Source organism: Echeneis naucrates, chromosome 13, assembly GCF_900963305.1.
Source record: "Echeneis naucrates chromosome 13, fEcheNa1.1, whole genome shotgun sequence".
Classification (NCBI taxonomy): Eukaryota; Metazoa; Chordata; class Actinopteri; order Carangiformes; family Echeneidae; genus Echeneis; species Echeneis naucrates.
Genome location: NC_042523.1, coordinates 20,212,399 through 20,231,869, shown reverse-complemented (window position 1 = coordinate 20,231,869; position 19,471 = coordinate 20,212,399). Strand labels below are relative to the sequence as shown.

The window sequence follows — 19,471 nt, the reverse complement described above, 5'->3', positions numbered from 1 at the left end:
CACATATTTATATATAAAATTAGATTTATTAAAATGTTCAATAAAAAAATACTGTATTCACCCAAATACATATGCACACTGGACATTTTTGTCTTCCTGCAGATGTTTAGGCATAGACTAATAGCTAAACATGACTGCTGTACTGCATGTCTGAGAATGTGAAAAAGTAAAAAGTGAACTGAATGTCTTATAAAACAGCAAATCTACCAGACTGCTTTTTGAAAGGCTAATATGACAAAAATGGAAGAAATGACTAAAAATGTAGCGTTCACACTTGCGTCTTTTATAAAACATTGTTATAAATACAAAGATATGCTGTCATGAAATGGACATTGACCTCTGTGCATCTACAAAGTAATGTGTTATTTAGTGTCATGTCGTCTCTGCAGAAGCAAATGAGTGGCGTTTCCAACAGTTTCAGACGCTGCCCTGTGATTGTCCTACACTCACTGAGAAAAGACCAACGGACATCAAAGTAAACTACACCATTGAAAAAAGTGTTTGGCACAAGTTAGACATGGAGCTAAAGTCTGTACACGTAACACTGAAGTGCTTTAAAAAACACAAAAATCGGTCAGCTGCTGCTCAAAGCCAGATCTCACGGTGACATGTGGATACCATCTGCAGTCTGTCCTTCCTCCAATCACAGCAGAGGAGGCCGGGCTTTCCCTGAAAACCTTTGAACTTTAAAAATGAATGAATCACAGAGGCCCTGCGTGGAAATGTCACAGCTCTGACCTGTCAAAGTCCCTGAAGTTGGTCAGACACCAGGGCTGAACTCTGTCTGGTCCTCAGTAATGATAGACTCGGATCTGGTTGTTATCGTCCAGTCCCAGCTGGACCAGGCTACTTTTAGAAGACGGAGCCTGATAGCGAGTGAACAGAGGTCTGTGAAAGTGAAGTTAAAGACAATGACAGTCAATGCTGTTTTAGATTATGAGAAGAAATAAAAGATTATGATACAATTCACAAACATCACTGAATATAACAATAAGCAAAGCTGATATTTTAACCATTTAGATAAAGTGCTTCACAAAAATTGCACAATAGTCGCATTGGTTTTAAAAACGCAAACCTGAAAGTTGTTAAACTGGACATCTGGAAAAACAAAACGAGTTTGTTGAAGAGCGAAGATGAAAGTGGGAGATTAATAGAAATGATAAATGATTCAGATAAAATTCAGATATTAGATGAGTTTGCAAGGTCTCAAAGTGAATGGCATCCATTTATGTTGTGTTATGGCAGAAGGATACATGCTGGTGTCTTTCTTGCGCATCTCCAGCCACCTTTTGTTGCCATCGATCAGCCCCTGCAGCCTCTGTCCATCCACCTCCACAGACTTCTGCAGGGACTGCAGGTTACGACTGTGTCCACTGAGACACACAACCACATTTGTTGGATTGGTGGAAGTACATTTGAGAAAGGGACAGTGTGTATGTAAGATGTAATAAAAATGAAAGGCGTGTTGCGGCTTACCTAACAGGAGAGTATGGTGAGTAGACTGAGCTGGTCCTCACGGTGCTGGAGGTGATTGGGTTCATAGCAGCTCCTGAAGAACAAAGCAACGTTTCATGAGCAGCAACTGTGATGGTTATGCTTCACTTGTTTCTAAGCAGAGAAGCTGACATACCAGGGAAAATCTGGCTCCATCGGCTGTTGATGACGTCCTCCGAGGCTCTCAGTTCACTGCTGATGGGGGTGCTGTAGAGAGGAGCAGCTGCAGAGTTTCCCTGAGGTGTCCAGGTCGGCTCTGGGACCCTCGCTGTGGGAGGTGTGGCTAAGGAGCCGAGAGTCGTTGCGTGCAGCTGGGGCATGACTGGGATAGAGGTGGAAGCTGTAGTGGAGTAAGGCTGGGATAGAGGCAAAGGAAAGGCCGTGTACGACGCAGCACTCTGCCTCTGAGCGAGGGAACCCAGAGCACCCAGCACCGTGTTGAGCTGGCCTGAGATGTGCTGCAGGGACGCCGTCAACTCCTGGACTTTGGCTGGGACCGTGGTATGATCCCCTGATGTGGGGGAGAAAGATGTAGGCAGTCAACCAATAGTGTGACGGCCCCACGTCTTGTATTGTTGTTGGTGTGGTGAACCTGTCTCTCTTACTTGGATGTTATTTGTGGCTTTTTTGGTCATTCATTTTCATTGATTTGATTGATTCTGTTTGCCCGTATATTTCCTAATGTTTTGTTTATGGATCTTTGTTTGTGTGAATGTGTGAATCAGAACTATTCTACAGGTACTTTTGTTGTCTAACTTGTTTAGAATACTTTATATTTTTGGCCATCCCCTGTCCATTCCCATACTTCTGGGCTGAGAGCCAGATTGTGACGTTAGCTTATTATATTCATCTGTACTTTAAAAAGCAGTCGGATCTGCTGTTTTCTACACCCAGTGACCGGTGTGTTACCTGTCCCATCTGGTTGATCCACAGTGCTGCTGAAGTCTGACTCGGTCACATCGAAGGTTACCTTTCTCTCTCCCGCCAGCTGAGATTGATCCTCAAACAGAGGCTATATGAACAAAATCAAGACAGAGTGTGGTTTAAAACTCATACGACGATATGTTTAGCAAGCTGCCTTGGGGTTGTAATGACTGGTAACAGGCCACAAAACCAAATAACTCCAAATTAATAATCTATGTGGATGAAATTCAAAAGCCACATTTCATTAAATGCAGGTAATATGGTCAGTAAATTAAGTTAAATTGTTTATATAAATTTATCAATTTATGAATAGTCAGAAATTCCTGGAAGCCAAAAAGATAATGGTATAAATGTAGATGAAAAGGCAGAGCAGAGTGAGCAATCACTTCAAGTGAGTTTTCTCCTGACCTCTTCAGCTATGGAGATCTCAAGCTGCTGCAGCTGCTCCTCCTTCCTCCTCAGGAGAGAGTTCCCCCTCTGAACCGTCTGCTGCAGCTCCGCCACATTGCTGGCCTCCTGACAGGGAGCGGGAAAAGCAACCAGCACTTGACACTTGCTCTGAACCAACCCCATCTTGCCAGTGAATTATTATTCTGCACGACGTGGACGACTCTCTCTCTACCTGCATTAGGTTTCGTATCATCTCCTCTGTCACCCCTCCCACATGGTTGGGGTCCTGAGAGGAGCTGGCCTGGGCCACTCGCAGAGCCGCCTGACGCTCCATCAGCCGGCTGCCCTCCCTCTCCAGGAAGGCTTTGGTTTTCTGGATGGAGGCGCCGTGTGAGGAAATGTAGCGCCGAAACCTGGCCACATGAAAATCAGCATATATGCACGGTGCCCTGCCCTCACTGATCACAATTTAAAACACAGATTTGAGCCAGACAGACAGACTCGACCCTACCCTGTCAACTATGAAATAAACCATTTGTCAAATCAGTTGCAGATGAGAAATGATTTGTTCAGAGGTCTACAAGTCTGTTCTTACTCGTCCATGCTGCTCTGGCTGTCAGGCACTGGGGAGGGTGGTGCATCCAGGTCTTCTATGTGCAGTAATGAGTCCCTCTTGTCACTAGAGGGCGCTGGCACCTCTGTTTCTTCCTCTTTCTTTTTGTCCTGTTTAGGTTCTTGTCTGGTGGAAGCACTCGCTCCTCTATTCTGTTCCAACTCACTGAGCAGACAAATTAGACATAAGCTCATAATTTCTTTCTTAGTTACACAAATCTACTGTAAACAAAATTATTTTCCCCTCAGTACTTTATCAGACACTAACAATTTATTCTATATAGCCCACAAAATGTGACAGAAAAAGAGGGAACGACTTGAACACAATTTGATTGTTTTGTTGCAATCTGATCATGTTTGTTTTACTTTGATTTTGATTTAATCACTGACTGACCTGGTCTATTTACGGTGTGATGGTCTTGGGAAACTGTACCTGACTGTGTGGCTCAGGCGGTCACATCTCTCCTGCAGCAGCATCACCTTGCTCTCCAGTCTTTCCTTGTCGTCCTTTGCTCTCCTGCTTTCCTCTCTGGCTTTGTCTCTCTCCTCTCTCTGCCTCTGCTCCTCCTCCCTGGCCCTCTGGATGAGTTCTCGGGCTTGGTGTTTCTCCTCTCTCATCCTGTCAAGCTCCTCCTTCAGCTGGTCTCGCTCACGGAGCAGCTGGGGTAAAGTCTTAACACACACACACACACACACAGTTGATACTGCACTTGATAGGATGGATATATATATATATCATATACTGTATATCATATATGATATATATATCAAAATAAAAAAGTGGGACTTCACACCTCTAAGTGTCTGTCCACCTCCTCCTCTTCCTCCCCTAGTTTCCTCCTCCTTCTCTTAAGATCTGCTACCTGAGAAAACAGAAATCATGCTGCTCATGTGGCTCACGTTATGATCATTGGTGATCAGCAGGACATAAAGAAGGGGATGTAAAACCTTAGTCTGCAGCATGGCCTCCCGGCTCTTCAGCTCTTTGGCCCGCAGCTCCAACTGATCTGCCAGATCCTGCAGTTCTGACTCCTGCAGAGAAAATTAAGACTGATTTATTCTTGTGTTTTTGTATGTCTGTGCCACTAAATTGTCTCAGTTGGATATTAAGACTTTAGAAGAATTTTGCTTCATTCACCATCCACTCAAATATATCTAGAAATCACACTCCACAACCTCTAATACTGAGTGGAAATGAGACGTTTAATTTTTACACTTTAGAGGCAAAATTTGTATTTCTGTATTGTGTCACCTTGCGCGAGTGCTTAAGCTGTGTCTTTTGTATCTGCGTGTCGAGCTGCAGCCGGAGTTTCTCGAGCTGGACAGTGTGGGAGGCCTGGAGACGCTCCCTGTCCTCCTGCAGCGTGGAGAGCAAGCGCTCTCTCTGAGTGGTCTCCTGCAAAACACAAACAAAATCCACACACACATGCACATCAGTGAACAACTGAACATCTTAGTTTTCACTAATTTAAAATACCAATTCCTGAGAATTACAAACGATCTCTGCATTTTCAAAACAAACGAAACAACCATACACAGTATATTTAAAAAGCAGAGAGCCAGGCTGTGGCAGCACTCAGTGTTCCTGTCTTTTGATTAAGGTCAATCAAAGTCAAACAAAACAGTTATTGGGCTTCAATATCTGTTTTGTAAATATGAAGCTACTGCCAGCAGCTGGTTGGTTTAACTTGGCACAAGGACTGGAGACAGGCAAACATCTGGCCTGGGCCCATTCATCTCCTCTAAAGCTTAGTAATAACCACTTAACATGTTTTATTTTTTAATAAACAAATCAACAGCCCTTCATTCAAAAGTACAGTGCATCATCTACCATTAACTGATGTATTTGGCTGGTCCAGGATGAGGGCGGGCATCACCTAAACATCAAAATTAAAAACACCTTCTGACCTCATCCAGGTATTTCTCTCTAATGTTGTTCATCTCTCTCCTGTGGTCCTCTTTCAGCTGCTCCAGCTTCCTGTCGTGATCACGCTGCACTTCCTCCCGCACTTCCTGGAGCACATCAGACAGCTGTACAGAGGAAGTCAGGGTCAGCTTACTGCACAAAAAGACTCTAAAAAAAATAAATAAATAAAAACAAAACCAAAAAAATAAATAAATTTTACTTTTAACCTTCAAGCTTCAGAACGTATTCCAAAAGAAACGCACATGATGATGATGTAATTCTGTGTGTTTGTGTACCTCTCGGTGGTACTCAGCCAGGTGGTGTTCAGGTCTTGAACTCACAATCAACTCCCTCCTCCTTTCAGTGTTTTTGACCTTTATACAGATAAATACAAACACAGAGACAGACACAGATCATTACACAGTGCACCTTAAGTCCAGTCGTACACTGTACCATCTTTTGGTTCTAGAGATATTTCCAGCTCGATTTATAATATAATTCACCAATATATTACACCATCACACATTCTAAACTTGGGAACATTTCTGTTCAGTGAATATCTTTCTTTCAACAATGGAACAATGGTACTGCCAAATGACTCTCAGCTACAGGTGAAGCTAAATAAAATAAAATAAAATAAAATACAACCAAGGTAAAATTTTTTAAGACAATGCCACAAATGAAGATTGTTTGGACAGAATTGTTGGAGCCCTTAACCCAATATTTTGTAAGACAAACTTTTGAGACATTTTTTGTAATTGTAAGTAGTTCATTTCAACACTGCTATGTTTGGCATGTACACATGAACAAGAATGGCTTCTGCCTACATTTTCCCCCAATCAGGAATCCAGGTTAAAGGCCAACCAACAAACATCTCACCTATATTTTTCACTCAGTTGACAATATTCGAATTTTGCAATTTAACTGTATTGATCTCTTCCATAAAAAGCAAATATTTATCAAGGCATTTGCTGTTCCTAGTATTTGTGTTTAACTTCAGCTTCAGCTTGGTTAGAATTAAACATCAAACATTTGTCATGCAGAAAAGCACTGTCAATGGCGTTATGTCTGGAAACATAGAAATATGAAGATAAAATAAAATAATTGAATCTAATTTAAATAAAATAAATCAGTCTGTCTTCAGTCACCTCCTGTTTTATCGAGTTCAGCTTCTCTTCCCTCTCTCCCTGGAGTCTGCTCCTCTCTGCTTGCAGCTCTTCTTCCAGCTCTGCCTGCAGACGGTCAATCTCAAGCCTCTTTTGGGCTTCCAGCCTGTCACGCTCGACTGCCCGTTCTTTCTCCAAAGTGATTTGTAACTCTTTGAGCGTGGCTTCATTCTCCTCCCTGAGCACAGGACACCCATAAACAAAGTTAATTTATGGTGATTGGCTGCAATTTTTCTTATGCTTAGCTGATTTGTTTGTGCCATTTTCAATAAGGCAGCTCTCAAATGTTTAATGTCCCAGTGTTTATCAAGTCATACACTGGCCATTTGATCTGACTTTGTGAAGATGGCCTCGATGTGAAAAGGGTGCCTTGCAGATGCAAGCACGGCTTTAATGTATCTTTTTATGTGCTTTTCTGACCTGAGTTTTTGCTGCTGCTTCTCCCTCTCCCTCTGGACAGACTCTCTGAGTTCCTCCATCATTCTATGAGACTCTTCAGCGAGCCTTGCCTCCTCCTCTCTCCTCTTGGACTCAAGATGCTGCTGCAGGTTCCTGAGGAGATACATTACGTACACAAATTTCAGTAAAATGTAGGTGTGTTTAGGTAAAACCTAATTAAATGCTAATTACTGATACATTTGAAACCCCTTGGAGATTAAGTAGAAGTATTTAAATTTAATGGACTTTGATGAGTTGTTGTTAAATCAGCAACAGTTTTCAGTGGGATGTTCTCCATAACTACCTCAGTCTTTCCTCGCTCTCCTTCTTCATTTTCCTCTCCTCCTCCTCCTCTTCTCGCCTCAGGTCCTCCTGGAGGAGGGATATTCTCTTCTCTTTCTCTCTCATCATTTGCTTTCTTTCATCTTCCACCTCCTGATCAGCCTTCTTCCTCTCCTCTAACCTTTCTCTTAAACTTCTCTCCTCTCTCTCTGCCCTCCTCCTCTCCTCCTCTTCCTCTCTTTCTTTCCTCTCCTTGTCTTTCTTAACTCTCCAGCTTGGCTCCTCATCCAGTGAGTTATCTCTGTTTAGTTCGGGGGGTTCAGCATCTTCGAGTTGGGCATTAGAAGTGCGGACAAGCCGACCTCTCGCAGTTTCAGGCCTCTGGAGCCCCACAGAAATACCAAGACCTTTGGCTTTGGGTTGTAGCTTGACACCTCTCTCTGAGTGGGAAGAGATGGAGACGGTGGGTGAAGGGCTGGACTGGTGGAGGACGAGTCGGTCAACTGTATGGGCTGGTGAGGGATTGCTTCTGTCTTCACCCAGCAGATGCCTGAAAAGAGAAATAGTGAGGCTGTTCCAAAGTAAAGAAAATGCTAAAAAAAAAAAAACATACCCTAATATTGTAAACAGCTGACGTTCTCATCAAGGGCGAATTTGTTGGGACAAATCAAAAACACTGTATGTGTAAATGTAACTAGGGAAGCACTTCTAAAATTAGATACTTCTTGTAAGATTAATGGAATTCGGTAACTGTTTCCCAGGAATAATACAAAGAACAACAAGAAACCTCTTGGCAGCCTCTGGAGCCTTTTTCTTTGACTCCCCGTTATTCTCCTCGTCTTCTTTTGTTTCCTTTCTGTTTTGTTTCTCCACTGGACTGGCAGTGTCAGACAGGTCGTTGATGTCACAAACATTTTCAGAAAGCTTTAGGATACAAAACCAAAACCGTTACAACACTGGTCGGTAATAAGAATGAATGATACACATGTAATGACTACCTTGGCATCAATGGAGAATGAGGCCTCCCCAATGTTTTTACTGGTCTCAGACTCCTGCAAACACACACACACACACACACACACAATGAAAAGGTAAGAGTTTTGAGTGAACATAAAGCACCTAGCTTGTGCTGAATATCAAATCATGCATTTTTTTTGCTGTTTTTTTTTTTGTTTTTTAAAGACTTAAAGACAAACACACACAGCACAAGGTAAAGGCAGAGTGTACATGCAACCACAGTCAATGTTGGTGAGCTGGCAGGCAGAGAGTATGATCAAATAATCTAGCAAGCAAACTACAAAAAATTGGAGAGGGTGACGCTGAGAAATGAGAGTCCTATATTTGGTCAAATGGCTCCAAATCAACCGCCTGTGTAAAAGTACATAGACTAACAACTGACTGTGCAGCCAAAGGGAAGAAGGATCAGATTCCGTCATCGGGGGCTCAAATAGATTGCCCTTTGACCAATTTATATTCTGGTGTGTGGGCGATGACGTCCAGACAAGCAACCATAGAGGAAGAGACAGTCCCTAAGGCAGTGGAGTTGGATTTTAAAATCTGGATGTATCTGTGCATGCTCAAAGAAGTCACGCAGGTGCAGGGTGGGGGCAAGGCGGGGATATGACGAGGGTGAGCACACTCAGAGGCAACACCGAATCCTACCTCTGAAGGAAGGATGCTTTTTTTTGACACACTCTCCATCTCCTTAGCAAGAGTTTCTCTCATTTGTCCGAGAGTTTTAATCTCCTGGCCTAGTTCGGCTGGTTGGATTCGAGCCGCTTCCATCTTAAAAACCTCGATGACTTCTTCCTCACTCGCCAACACTGCTGGGGGATTTTGACCGTCTGACTGATCCTCCACGTCCATCCCTTTCCTCTCGGTTTCTCCTCCTTCACTCAACAAATATCTCTCTAGAATCTCTTCATCGCTTTCCGTCAGATTCCTCTGGCTCAGGGAGCATCTCTCCAAATCCTCCTCACTCTTGCCATCTTGCTCCGCTTTTTCCTTCTCCTGCTCTCCTGCCCTACTCAGCTCTGCCTCTTCTTCCTTACTTTCACTCTGTCCTTCTTCATCATTAATGCTTCTCTTTAGCTCATCTTTGTCGTCTTCACTTCTTTCATCTCTATCTCTTTTAAAGCAATTCTCCACAACTTCATCGCTATCTATCTCCTCCTCAACATTTTGCTCCTCTCCCTGTATCTCTTCCTTCAAACTCTCCACAGCCTCATCACTTGACAAGTCTTCTTCTCTGACTTTGGTTTCATCATCCTTGCTTCCAAATAAGCTTTCTACTTTCTCATCATTGCTGCCATCCTCTTCTCCTTCACTGCTCCTCTGCTTCTCACTGACTTTTCTGTTTTCTGTCACTTGTCCACTCCCTTCATCTTTCTCACCACCCTCACCTTCACAGCATTCTTCCTCTTCCTCATTTTCCTGCTGGTATTCCTTACTTTCCACAGCTGATTTATTTTCTGCCTGTTCTTCCTCCATCCCATCCTCCTCATCTTTGCATTGGCTCTTTCCTTCATCTTGATCTTCTTTATTCCCTTCCTCTCCTTTCTCCTGCCCTGCTTCGTCCCCACCCTCATCCTCTCCAAACTCTCCTCCGTCCTCCTCTTCCTCCACCTCATTCAAGTCCTCTGCTACCTCCCGTGTTGAGTGTTCAGCAGAGTGGTCTGGCTCAGGGCTGGTAGGACTGGCCCCAACCTCACTGATATGGTTTCTGCTGCCCGTACGTGGGGACATGTGGAGGTGGCGGCCCCTCAAAGAGTCCTTGGTGTGGGGAATAGGAAGACCAATGGAAGGCATGCAGAGACACAAATAAGAAAAGGGATGGAGGAGGAAAGGTGAGGAAAGAAGGCAGACAAAAGGTCTATCGTGATCCACACCCAACCCCAATGCGTGCATTTTAAAAAGGGACAAATTAAATTAGTACCGTTAAGACGACCAAAAACAAATTGGTAATATCTACAATGCAAAAACATGCATGTCAGCAAAGAAAGAGACAATTTTTTTTCTTGAACACAAACAGAGACAAACACACAAGGGCATAATCTCCTTATTACAACATTTTCCCTCTTTAGAAAAAAATATATATAGAAGAAAACCTATTTCAATTGACCGATTAGGGGTAAAACTGACTACTTCCCATATTGGGAAGTTGCTCTAATGACAAACACATGAACCTTTATGTAATGATGTAGTACTTTGTTGTACAACAGTCATAATTTTGATGGGGATGATGACATACTGCTGGGATTCAGACAACAAAGCAGTGACAGAAGGTTGAACAAAAAGGCACAATAGCATCCATGCCCATAGGACATGTCCCAGCAGCACAGCAACTGCTCAGTGCAAAGGTGAAAGGTTCAAAGGTCAAAGAGGGCACACAAGAGGAAGAAAAGAAGGTTTAGAGATCCCTTCAGTTTAAAACCCTGTAAACCTATTCCCATCTACGGTATTTCCAAGATGATTATTTCTATCAAGAAAAACCACTGTATGTGTGATTTCTCTTCAGAAGTCTGCAGGTTTTTCTTCACAATATATTACGGTCTTCTACATCTTTTTTTTTTTTATCTAAAGATAGGATAACAATCCTGACGTCTATTAGTTATGAATATAAGTAAGATGCCAGTATTCTTCCAAGAACGAATCCTGTGACATTCAACAACAGAAAATTCTCAAATACAACGCTTTTCAGCAAAGAAGTCATTCACAGGATGACAAACATACAGATCACCGAAATGAAAACTTTATTTTACCTGCTGGGACGGTGGTTCAAGGCTGTGGTCTCCAGAAAGGGCCAAGTCCTGAAGCTCTGGCTCAGTCCTCTCTTCCAGGGGAGCTTTACCAGTGTCTTCTTCACTGTCCTGGAGCACAAACACACACACACACGGTCTTATCAAAGGCAGACTGAATTGCCAACATCGTTATTTTCACATAAGGGAACAGAAAATACCTCATATTGCAGACCCCCTCCAAGGGCATCCAGGTCCAGGTGGAGGTTCTTCAACAGCCTGTGTGAACTGTGGGGGCTCAGCTGGAAAATGTTTGGCATCTAAATATCCAGCTAAAATGCTTATTTTCATTGTGTTCCATTTATCTACAGGTTTTATTGTACCTCGTTTTCTGAGATTTTGTCGTCATCATTATCATCATCTTCGAAACCAGGCAGAGTAAGGGACACTCTCTCCTCCTGCCTGCTACCTAAAGCACTCAATGTCCCACTGCCTCGAAGACCCTCAGAAAGGAAAGCATACAAGTATGTTACTTTTGGTAAAGGTGAAAAGGTACAAACTTAAATTTTCATCAAATGGCTCTTAAAATAGCACTAGGTTCTTACTCCTAGGGAAGCCTTGAGGGGCTCCAGCCCTCCAGAACTGCTGAGGGACCCCCGGAGAGCAGGGGCAGATCCAGACAGTGGAGCTGGACCAGGGGCATCTAGACCTCTCAGAGGGGCCAGGCTGCCCAACGGGGACGGTAACGGTCCCAGAGCTGAAGTCAGTGCCTGGGGAAAAAAAAATAACTGTGAAAGTAGTACAAGTCTAAACCAACAATATTCAAACATCAATAACTCTCAAGCTAACATTTAAATACAATTTTAAACTTCATTTTTGACAGGCTCTTTTTTGCTTTGTTGCACTGACTTAAACTAGTTTCTCAGTCACACTGTATACTGTAGTTCTTATAGTATACAATCTGATGATCAATCAGCCTTTTAACTTCCTTTCTTTTGTGTGCATGTGAGTATGATGGATTGGATGCAATCTTTACAGATACAAAGATTTTAAGCACATATTATTCTCCTAAAATTTGCTACAACCGACCAGCAAAAAATAAAACCAAATCCAAACTAACTTGGGACATCAAGTATATATGTTATGCATATTTGAAGTTCTTTATCTTTAGTAAATATAATTTATTTGTTAATTTGTGCCCAATAAACAAATTTCACTTTCATGCCATGTCCTCTGTATTCTAGTGCTGATAGCTGTTTTCATACTGCTTCATGCTTTCACTCTTTCATACAGTGCTAAAATAAAAAACTGAAAATATCAAAACAGCCACTCACTCCGGGAGTCTTAAATGGCTCCTTCTTTTTTTTTTCTTTCTTCTCTTTTTTGTCTTTCTTCTTCTTCTTGTCCTTATCCTTCTTTAACCCTGTGGCCCCTGTGGTGGTGGTGAGTTGGATGCGCTCACGCTCCTGGGTCACCAGACGGCGGTAGTGCTCGTCGCAGGGGTGATCCCAGGTGGACTGTCCCGAAGAGAAGTTGAAGTAGTAAATGTCACCAGTTACGTCCTGGCTGTGGGGGAGGAGGGAGGAGAGGAAGGGGGTCACTTCAGCACCTCCAAAACAGCCCAGGGAAGGGAAGGAGAGATGACGGAAGGATGGGTAGGTAAACAGAGAGTTGTCACTAGAGGTTGTAGCCTGAAACCGAACTTTGAAGTCTTATGATAGACTATTATGACGATTGCATAAAGTGAAATATAAAATTAAGTACGATACGATAATGAATAATAAAATAATGAAATGGTAACTGGGGCTCACTAATCATACTAATTTTTGAATCAAACTCTCTCTGAGCAAATAAAAAAAAACATACAGAGTGACCTGAGAGACATTAATTACACAGGACAGCTGCAGCTGATATCTCCTTGGAGATTTTGTTGAGGGAAGGTTGCTAAGATATGCTAAGTTCAAGTGTCAGAATCAGACCTTCGCCTGTCACACACTCCTTACATTTCACTCAAAAATTCCCAAATAAATACAATATTTTGCTGCAACATGGATGAAATAATGACATCTTTTGTCTCTGGGGTGCCATTCAGTATTACTCAAGCCCTATAAATACATGCAAGCAATATAGAATAAGGTTGCGTACTATATCCGACACACAATTCTATTCAAGATTATGGCAACAAAAGTTCAAGAATCTGTGAGATGTCATGCAGTGGGTAGATTATTACTGCACCTCCCTGCCCTTACTTACCAAGGCTTCCATTCAGGAGGCAAAGGGGCAACAATGCCCTCCCTGGCCAGCCACAGGAGCTCCGGCTCACTGTCGGGATCAATGCCGATCTCTCTTGCGTACTCTTTAATCTCTGACAGTGAAGAAAAAGACAGGAATAAAACATTATGAGAAGACTGCGTAGCATACCCCAATAACGCTGTGTCCACCAGGATGCAATGTTGTAAAATTGTGACTCAGGCACACTTGGGGATCATAGTTATAAATCTGGTAAGCATATTATCTCAAAGTACCTTGTTCAGAGGGTATATAGTTCTCATCATAGTCCTCTTCAAGAATCAGCTGGTCTCCAATGAGAGCAGCTGCAGTCATGGTTACTACAGAGACATGGGGAGGAATGCAAACAGGATGACTTGCAAAAGAAACACTGCAGCACGGCTCCAGGAAACTACGGCAATATGCCCTGCTTCCTGGGATTTCTTTTTCTGCCATGATACTCAGCTAATACGATTAAGAAATGAACTCCTTGCCTGCGGCTAAACAAAAAGACGACGGCTCATTATAGCCCTCCTCACAATATTGGTCAAGTGGCACATTAGTCGACTCACTAAGAGTTCGATGACAGGAAAACATCGACACTGACTTATTTTTAAGAAGAGTAATGTGCGGGCAGCAGGGGAAAGTGACGAGCTAATGGAGCTAGCATGTTAGCTAATTTAAATTTAGCTGGGCGCCATCTAGCTACTTAACGTTAGCTCAACCAGCTAAAGTAGTTGGAGGATAGTTCATTCGTGACAAGTGGGTTACCTTCCAAACTTTTAGCCGCTCTCCCATTAGCCCCTGTGTTATTTTCTGAAACTTGTCCGTTGTTTGACAGACACTGAACGGACAGAGCGGAGAAAGACGCGATAGTTACACCGCTGACAACATCTCCATGGACGCTTCCCCCGCTTCCTGTTGACGATGGAGCGGCTGCTCTGATTGGCTGAGACGCGTGATGCGTTCACGGAACCTCCTAATCCACCGCAACGTCAACATATGCGAGACGCGGAAAGGCGATTTTTTTAAGAAGCGTTACTGGTAACCTGGATGAATTAACGCAATTACAGATGTTTATTGGATTCATAAATTATATATAAAGGGGACTAAAACACTGTTGCTTTTGATAAATGTTTGATGTATATTATTAATGTGAAAAGAAAATAATTCCAACCATCATCAAATTTAGATGAAGATGAGATGTCAGTTTATTATTCCACTTCAATATCTGCATCCTTATTTGAACGACAGAACCTTGATGAAGATCCTTTGATTTAAGTGTAGGTGGATGCTGTAGGAGATGAATTTTCAGTGGAGGAGCTCTGAGGGCTCTCAGAGATGCAGGCTTTAATCATGTCTCTGTGTATGATGAGATATGTGTATGTGCCATAGTTAATAATTTCTTACCCTCATATTCTCTTTTTCAGCATGTCCTTCTTTAGGGCAGTGTTCTGTACGAAGCAGCTGCCACATAACACTTCTCTCGTGTGGGAAACACAGCTAGTCCGTTATTGTCAACATATCTCTGTCAACAACTCTTGGACTTCTCTTAAACTGAGGAAGCACACGTGTACATAAGGGAATTTTCCTTGGTCATTGCTGTTTAACTTAAATGTCCTCAAATCCATCAGATCATGGAGAGCTAGTAAATTAGCAGCAATTGCAATCCAGAGAAGTTTTTTTTTCCCATCCCTGTAGTGTATTCTTACCTTTTGTCCCCAAGGGCCTCTCACTCACATTTCACAGGGAAGGGCCGTGTTGACACTGTGTTGCTAAATGATGCTTTTGTTGTATGCCAGAGCCAGATTGTGATATGAGATTGTTGCCTACCACAAAGCATACGAGCGCAAGCAGTTTGGTATATAAGGAAGATTAAAGCTTAAAACATTAAAACATTTTTCATTAAATTAATTTGGCTTCTCTACCACAAGAGGGCAGAGGAGGAGAGGCCGGATCAAACATGATCAGCCCCCTTCACAAGTTGTACTTACACAAACATAGCAACTGCGATTATGATTAAAAAAAAAAAAAGGGAGTAATTGTAACTCTCTCGCTTTATATAGCACTAATAATGCACAAAGTAGCTGAATCAACAACAGGGATAATAATGATATATAATAATAACATGCATATTAAATATATTAGCAAAATGCAATCAGATCATTTATGTTCTATCTAATATTCAAGTGACAATGAAAAAAAGGTATTGAAAATCTTCCCTATGTAGCTTTTTTTGACACGCATGTCCTCGTGTGGAAAGAATAGCATTTCTTTCCATCCTGTTTGTTTAATGGTGTGGGTGGTTTGGTTATACTATCAGGGTGAACGGCCTCTATATCTTGAGCAATGGTGGCATTTGAATTACAAACAGGCCTTGAAACTCAAATAATCAACTCAACACCTACGCACCAAACTAAATATTAGAAGGGCTCAATGTTAGCATTTCAACTGAACTCATTATCTTATTTTATGTGTGACAGAGGTGGACTTTAATGAAAAGCATTATCTTTGGAAAAGTCTTCAGAGCAGCAAACTGAACCAGAAATTGTGATGATAATCTTGCATATGACTGGTCAGACAACTCAGTGATTGTTGGCTTAGAAGTTGCCCTGTTGCATCCCCATTATTATCTGATTACGTGTTTCCCAGTATATGTGAAAGAGTGCGGATTACTTTATGATTGAACAATAATTCTTGGTGACTGTATGTGTCATTTGGCTCCTCAAAGGATTTAGGTTATCTGAGTTCAGTGTGGATTTTCTTGCTTTGCTATCAAGCTGTACAACCGCAGGGTTATGCAACCTACAGCGACACTCTACGACCAGGGCTTTGGTCCAAATATCTGTATTAAAGCAGAAGCGACCTCAACAGATGTGACATTGCAAAACCACATCACTGCAGTTAAGTAGACTTGGGCATAGCAATCTGAAGCGGTGTGTGTGCTGGAGAAAACGAGACAGAGCTCCGCGCTGTTGCCTACAGCTGAGATAACCTCCCCTGCTGTTTTGAGAACAGTGCTCCATCATGGAGGCAGCTGGAACAATGTGGTGACCTTTGAACCTCAGTCAGGGCCTGATCAAATGGTGGATTTGCTGATTAAATATTTATCAGCTCCAGGCAATTACCCCACACCTGTCTGGCTGTTTGGCACTCACTATAAAACTGCTTGTTGGTTGTTCATAAAAAAGTTATTTTTCTTAGTATAGCATCAATAAATCAAATCACAGTGATATCACCTGGTTTTATGTAACTGTAGCCAAACCTTAAAGTCATTAACTTCCCTAAAAGATCAAGCTAAAAAATCAAGCCTTGACGATTTTTGCAAGCCCAGTTTTTGTGCTGCGAATACAATGATGTCATGATCTATCCCAAAATGGTTATCAATCATAAAATGGCTCCCTTTGATTTAAAATGGCCATTAAATTCCAGGGTCCCAGAGGTGAACAATTTCATTTATTTCCTCTGGCCCATCTCCAGATTGGAGCGTTCAGTTCTTTTTTAAAGCATTATGAAACATACAACTTCATCGACGAATTGTCTTGCCAGCCAGCAGTTCTGAGGTCCTATTGATAACAATTATGGCAGCAATAATCTTGACAGACAGCGCCGTGTGGATATTGAATCGACATGGTGCAATGCATGCAGTCTCAAAGGTTGCTGTTCCAGATAAGAGCTGCACTTCTCTCCGAAAAGCTGATATGTAGAACGTTCTTATCGTACGGGTTGGGGCAAAAGCCCTGAAGACTACTGTACAGTGACAGTACAAACTGAAGCCAAAGAAAAAGGTCATGTGCTATGATTTGTTCTGCTTCTTAATCTACTTGGGCTGGAATGGAGGCCTTCAGATTTCATTATTGCCAATATTATTTTGTCCCTTATTTAAACTGAACAGTCACAGATGGCACGTTCAGGTTTCCTATTTTTAAGTAAAGCATTTTAATCTATCTTAATCTCATCCTTTCTTAGCTGTGTCAGTGTAACATTTACTGAATTGCTACTCTTTTGCTTTGCTTGACTGCTCACATCACCTTCTAGTGCTTCCAATGTGGCATCTGTCACATCGCCTGCCGTATTTTACTAATTGGTGTCAGCCAAATGGCTGGAGTTAAGAATTACCCTGTGAACCTGGCAGGCGTCAACGAGGCTTGGATAGGTGACTGTTCTCTCACGCTCCTGTCTTCATGGAGTCAGCTTGGCTCCAGCTCATAAAAATGCGCAGTGAATGAGTTCGTAGTTAAGGTGCGAAACAAAAAACCAACGCCAGAGTGTCGGATCATAAAAAATAATGGCAAGGGGAAGCAGGGAAACACAAAACATGGTAAAATGCCATTTGGCTTACAAAGCAGAGAGGCATGGAGGAATTGCTGCAAACAAGCAATGAACTGTCACAAATTGAATTCTCAACATGCAATTTTATACATTTTGAAAAAGTGAAACCACAAAAGGCTATGCGATCAGTTTGACACACAAAATAAGTTTAGTTTAGTACTTTTAATACTTTAATACATTCTATGGGTATCCTGTGTTTCTAATCAGGGTGGATTGTTGCTGGCGCACATGTCACTATCTCCCATTTTAAAACATTTTTAGCACAATTAAGAATATTAATTGAACTCCGGTTGCAGTGTCTTGTCACACAAATTAGGTGAAACATTCACTGGATGTTTGGCAATCTGACAGAGCAAGTATTGACAGTCCAAGATTTTTAGTGTAATGGTATTCAGAGAAAGGTGTATTGATTACATAGGTCTAGGCTACAACAGCACAGACCAGTCACTCGAGTACAGGTTAGTGCCACTGACCACTTATGACAATGATTAACCTTGCACCTAATGACCCTAAACTAGTAGACAAGCTGTCACTCTGCAGATGCCTGGTGTCTGTCTGACATCCAGAATATTTTCCTTTTCCTCCCTTCATCATGGCTCACCTGTCAGCAGAGATGCTTATGCAGACTTCTCGGTGGAGATCAATACTACATAAAAGCCAATAAATCTTGTATGACAAGAAATACATATATTTACTAAATCCACCTCTGCATTAGCCAGTGAGCCAGAGCATGTTGTGAATGGATATTTTATGCTAGTGAGACATACCCCCCCTTTTTTTTTGTTTGAAGAAAATCCAAAAAGAAGGATCATAAAACTTTACATATATACATCAGTCATTTTGTGTGCTGTTTGTATGACAAGTTATAATATCCACAATGAGCGTGCATGTATATATAATAAGGGACAACTCTGTATTCTGTAACGGTTGCTATTCCTTATTCCTCAAACTACATGAAGCCATGATGGCAAAGTCCACTGATGATAGAACAACAAACAACAGTTTGGCACACCACACTTTGACCCATTAATCACCATGCGCACACACCACAAATTTTGCCATCCGTAAACTAAGATAAGTCGATCATTATACACCATTATCTTGATTACAGCACTATGTTGAATGGGCTTTCTTCTAGCACGTGAATGTGTTTGTATATGTCTTATCCCTAGAATTTTGAGTGGATACCAGACGTATCATATTTCAGCAAGCTGATTGCATCAAGTCACTGCTTTCTGTTTGCTCTTGTTTGTTTTTCTTGGCAGCCGTTTGGAAGCACTAGGACTGTAAATAATGCGCCTTTTCTGTCATACACACTCTTCTTTAACAAATGTTATGCAAGAAAAACCATCCCGGGGGATCAGCTTAAACTGCTGTTTACGGTTTTGGCTGTAAAAATGTCGAAAATAAAACAGGGCCCAGAACAGATCTGTGTGGGACACCTGTGCTTAGGCTATATGGATGTATTCAAATTATTTTTTCTGTCTCTTTTCACAGCTCTTCTCTTACCTTGTTTTGTGTTTCCATATCTCCCCCAACTGCTGTTTAACATCATAAAACCTGCTATTTCAATTCACAGCAAACATGCTTCTTGTTTATGTATTCCATTCACGTCTTCTATACAACAGGCTTGGTCACAGGACAAACTAGGCCTTTATCAAGCTGACAAAAGTTAATAATGTTAGAGGATCTTCAAGTGTTTTTTAAAACAATGATTGTACTTTTGTGAAGGTTTCAGCCTATGATAAAGATAATCCATAGTGAATCTGTGACTGTGTGAGTCAGTGTGTTTGCTGAGTGATCTCCACTCAGCAGGTGACCATTGAACTCTCAACCCAGTTCCCCTGCTGAGAGAGATGGCTGGGGGGTGAGGTCCACCTCCACGGAGACACATAGCCCTCACACCTCCACCCCTCAGCCTC

At 42.0% G+C, this 19,471-nt stretch overlaps 1 protein-coding gene across 1 annotated transcript; it reads right to left on the bottom strand.

The window, feature by feature from the left end:
- Positions 1-12: 12 nt before the first annotated feature.
- cep164 (centrosomal protein 164) lies at positions 13-14,122 on the bottom strand. Its single transcript, XM_029518411.1, has 28 exons — positions 13,989-14,122; positions 13,475-13,558; positions 13,203-13,314; positions 12,284-12,515; positions 11,555-11,719; positions 11,333-11,452; positions 11,171-11,251; positions 10,974-11,081; positions 8,875-9,984; positions 8,211-8,264; positions 8,000-8,136; positions 7,235-7,762; positions 6,913-7,044; positions 6,475-6,670; positions 5,623-5,700; positions 5,329-5,451; positions 4,673-4,816; positions 4,369-4,452; positions 4,215-4,283; positions 3,854-4,092; positions 3,404-3,586; positions 3,041-3,221; positions 2,827-2,934; positions 2,404-2,506; positions 1,631-2,005; positions 1,477-1,549; positions 1,254-1,373; positions 13-888 (listed from the first exon to the last, which is right to left on the bottom strand). Exons 2-28 carry the CDS (start codon positions 13,551-13,553, stop codon positions 792-794), a joined length of 5,031 nt encoding a protein of 1,676 aa, XP_029374271.1. The 5' UTR covers positions 13,554-13,558; positions 13,989-14,122; the 3' UTR covers positions 13-791.
- Positions 14,123-19,471: the final 5,349 nt, after the last annotated feature.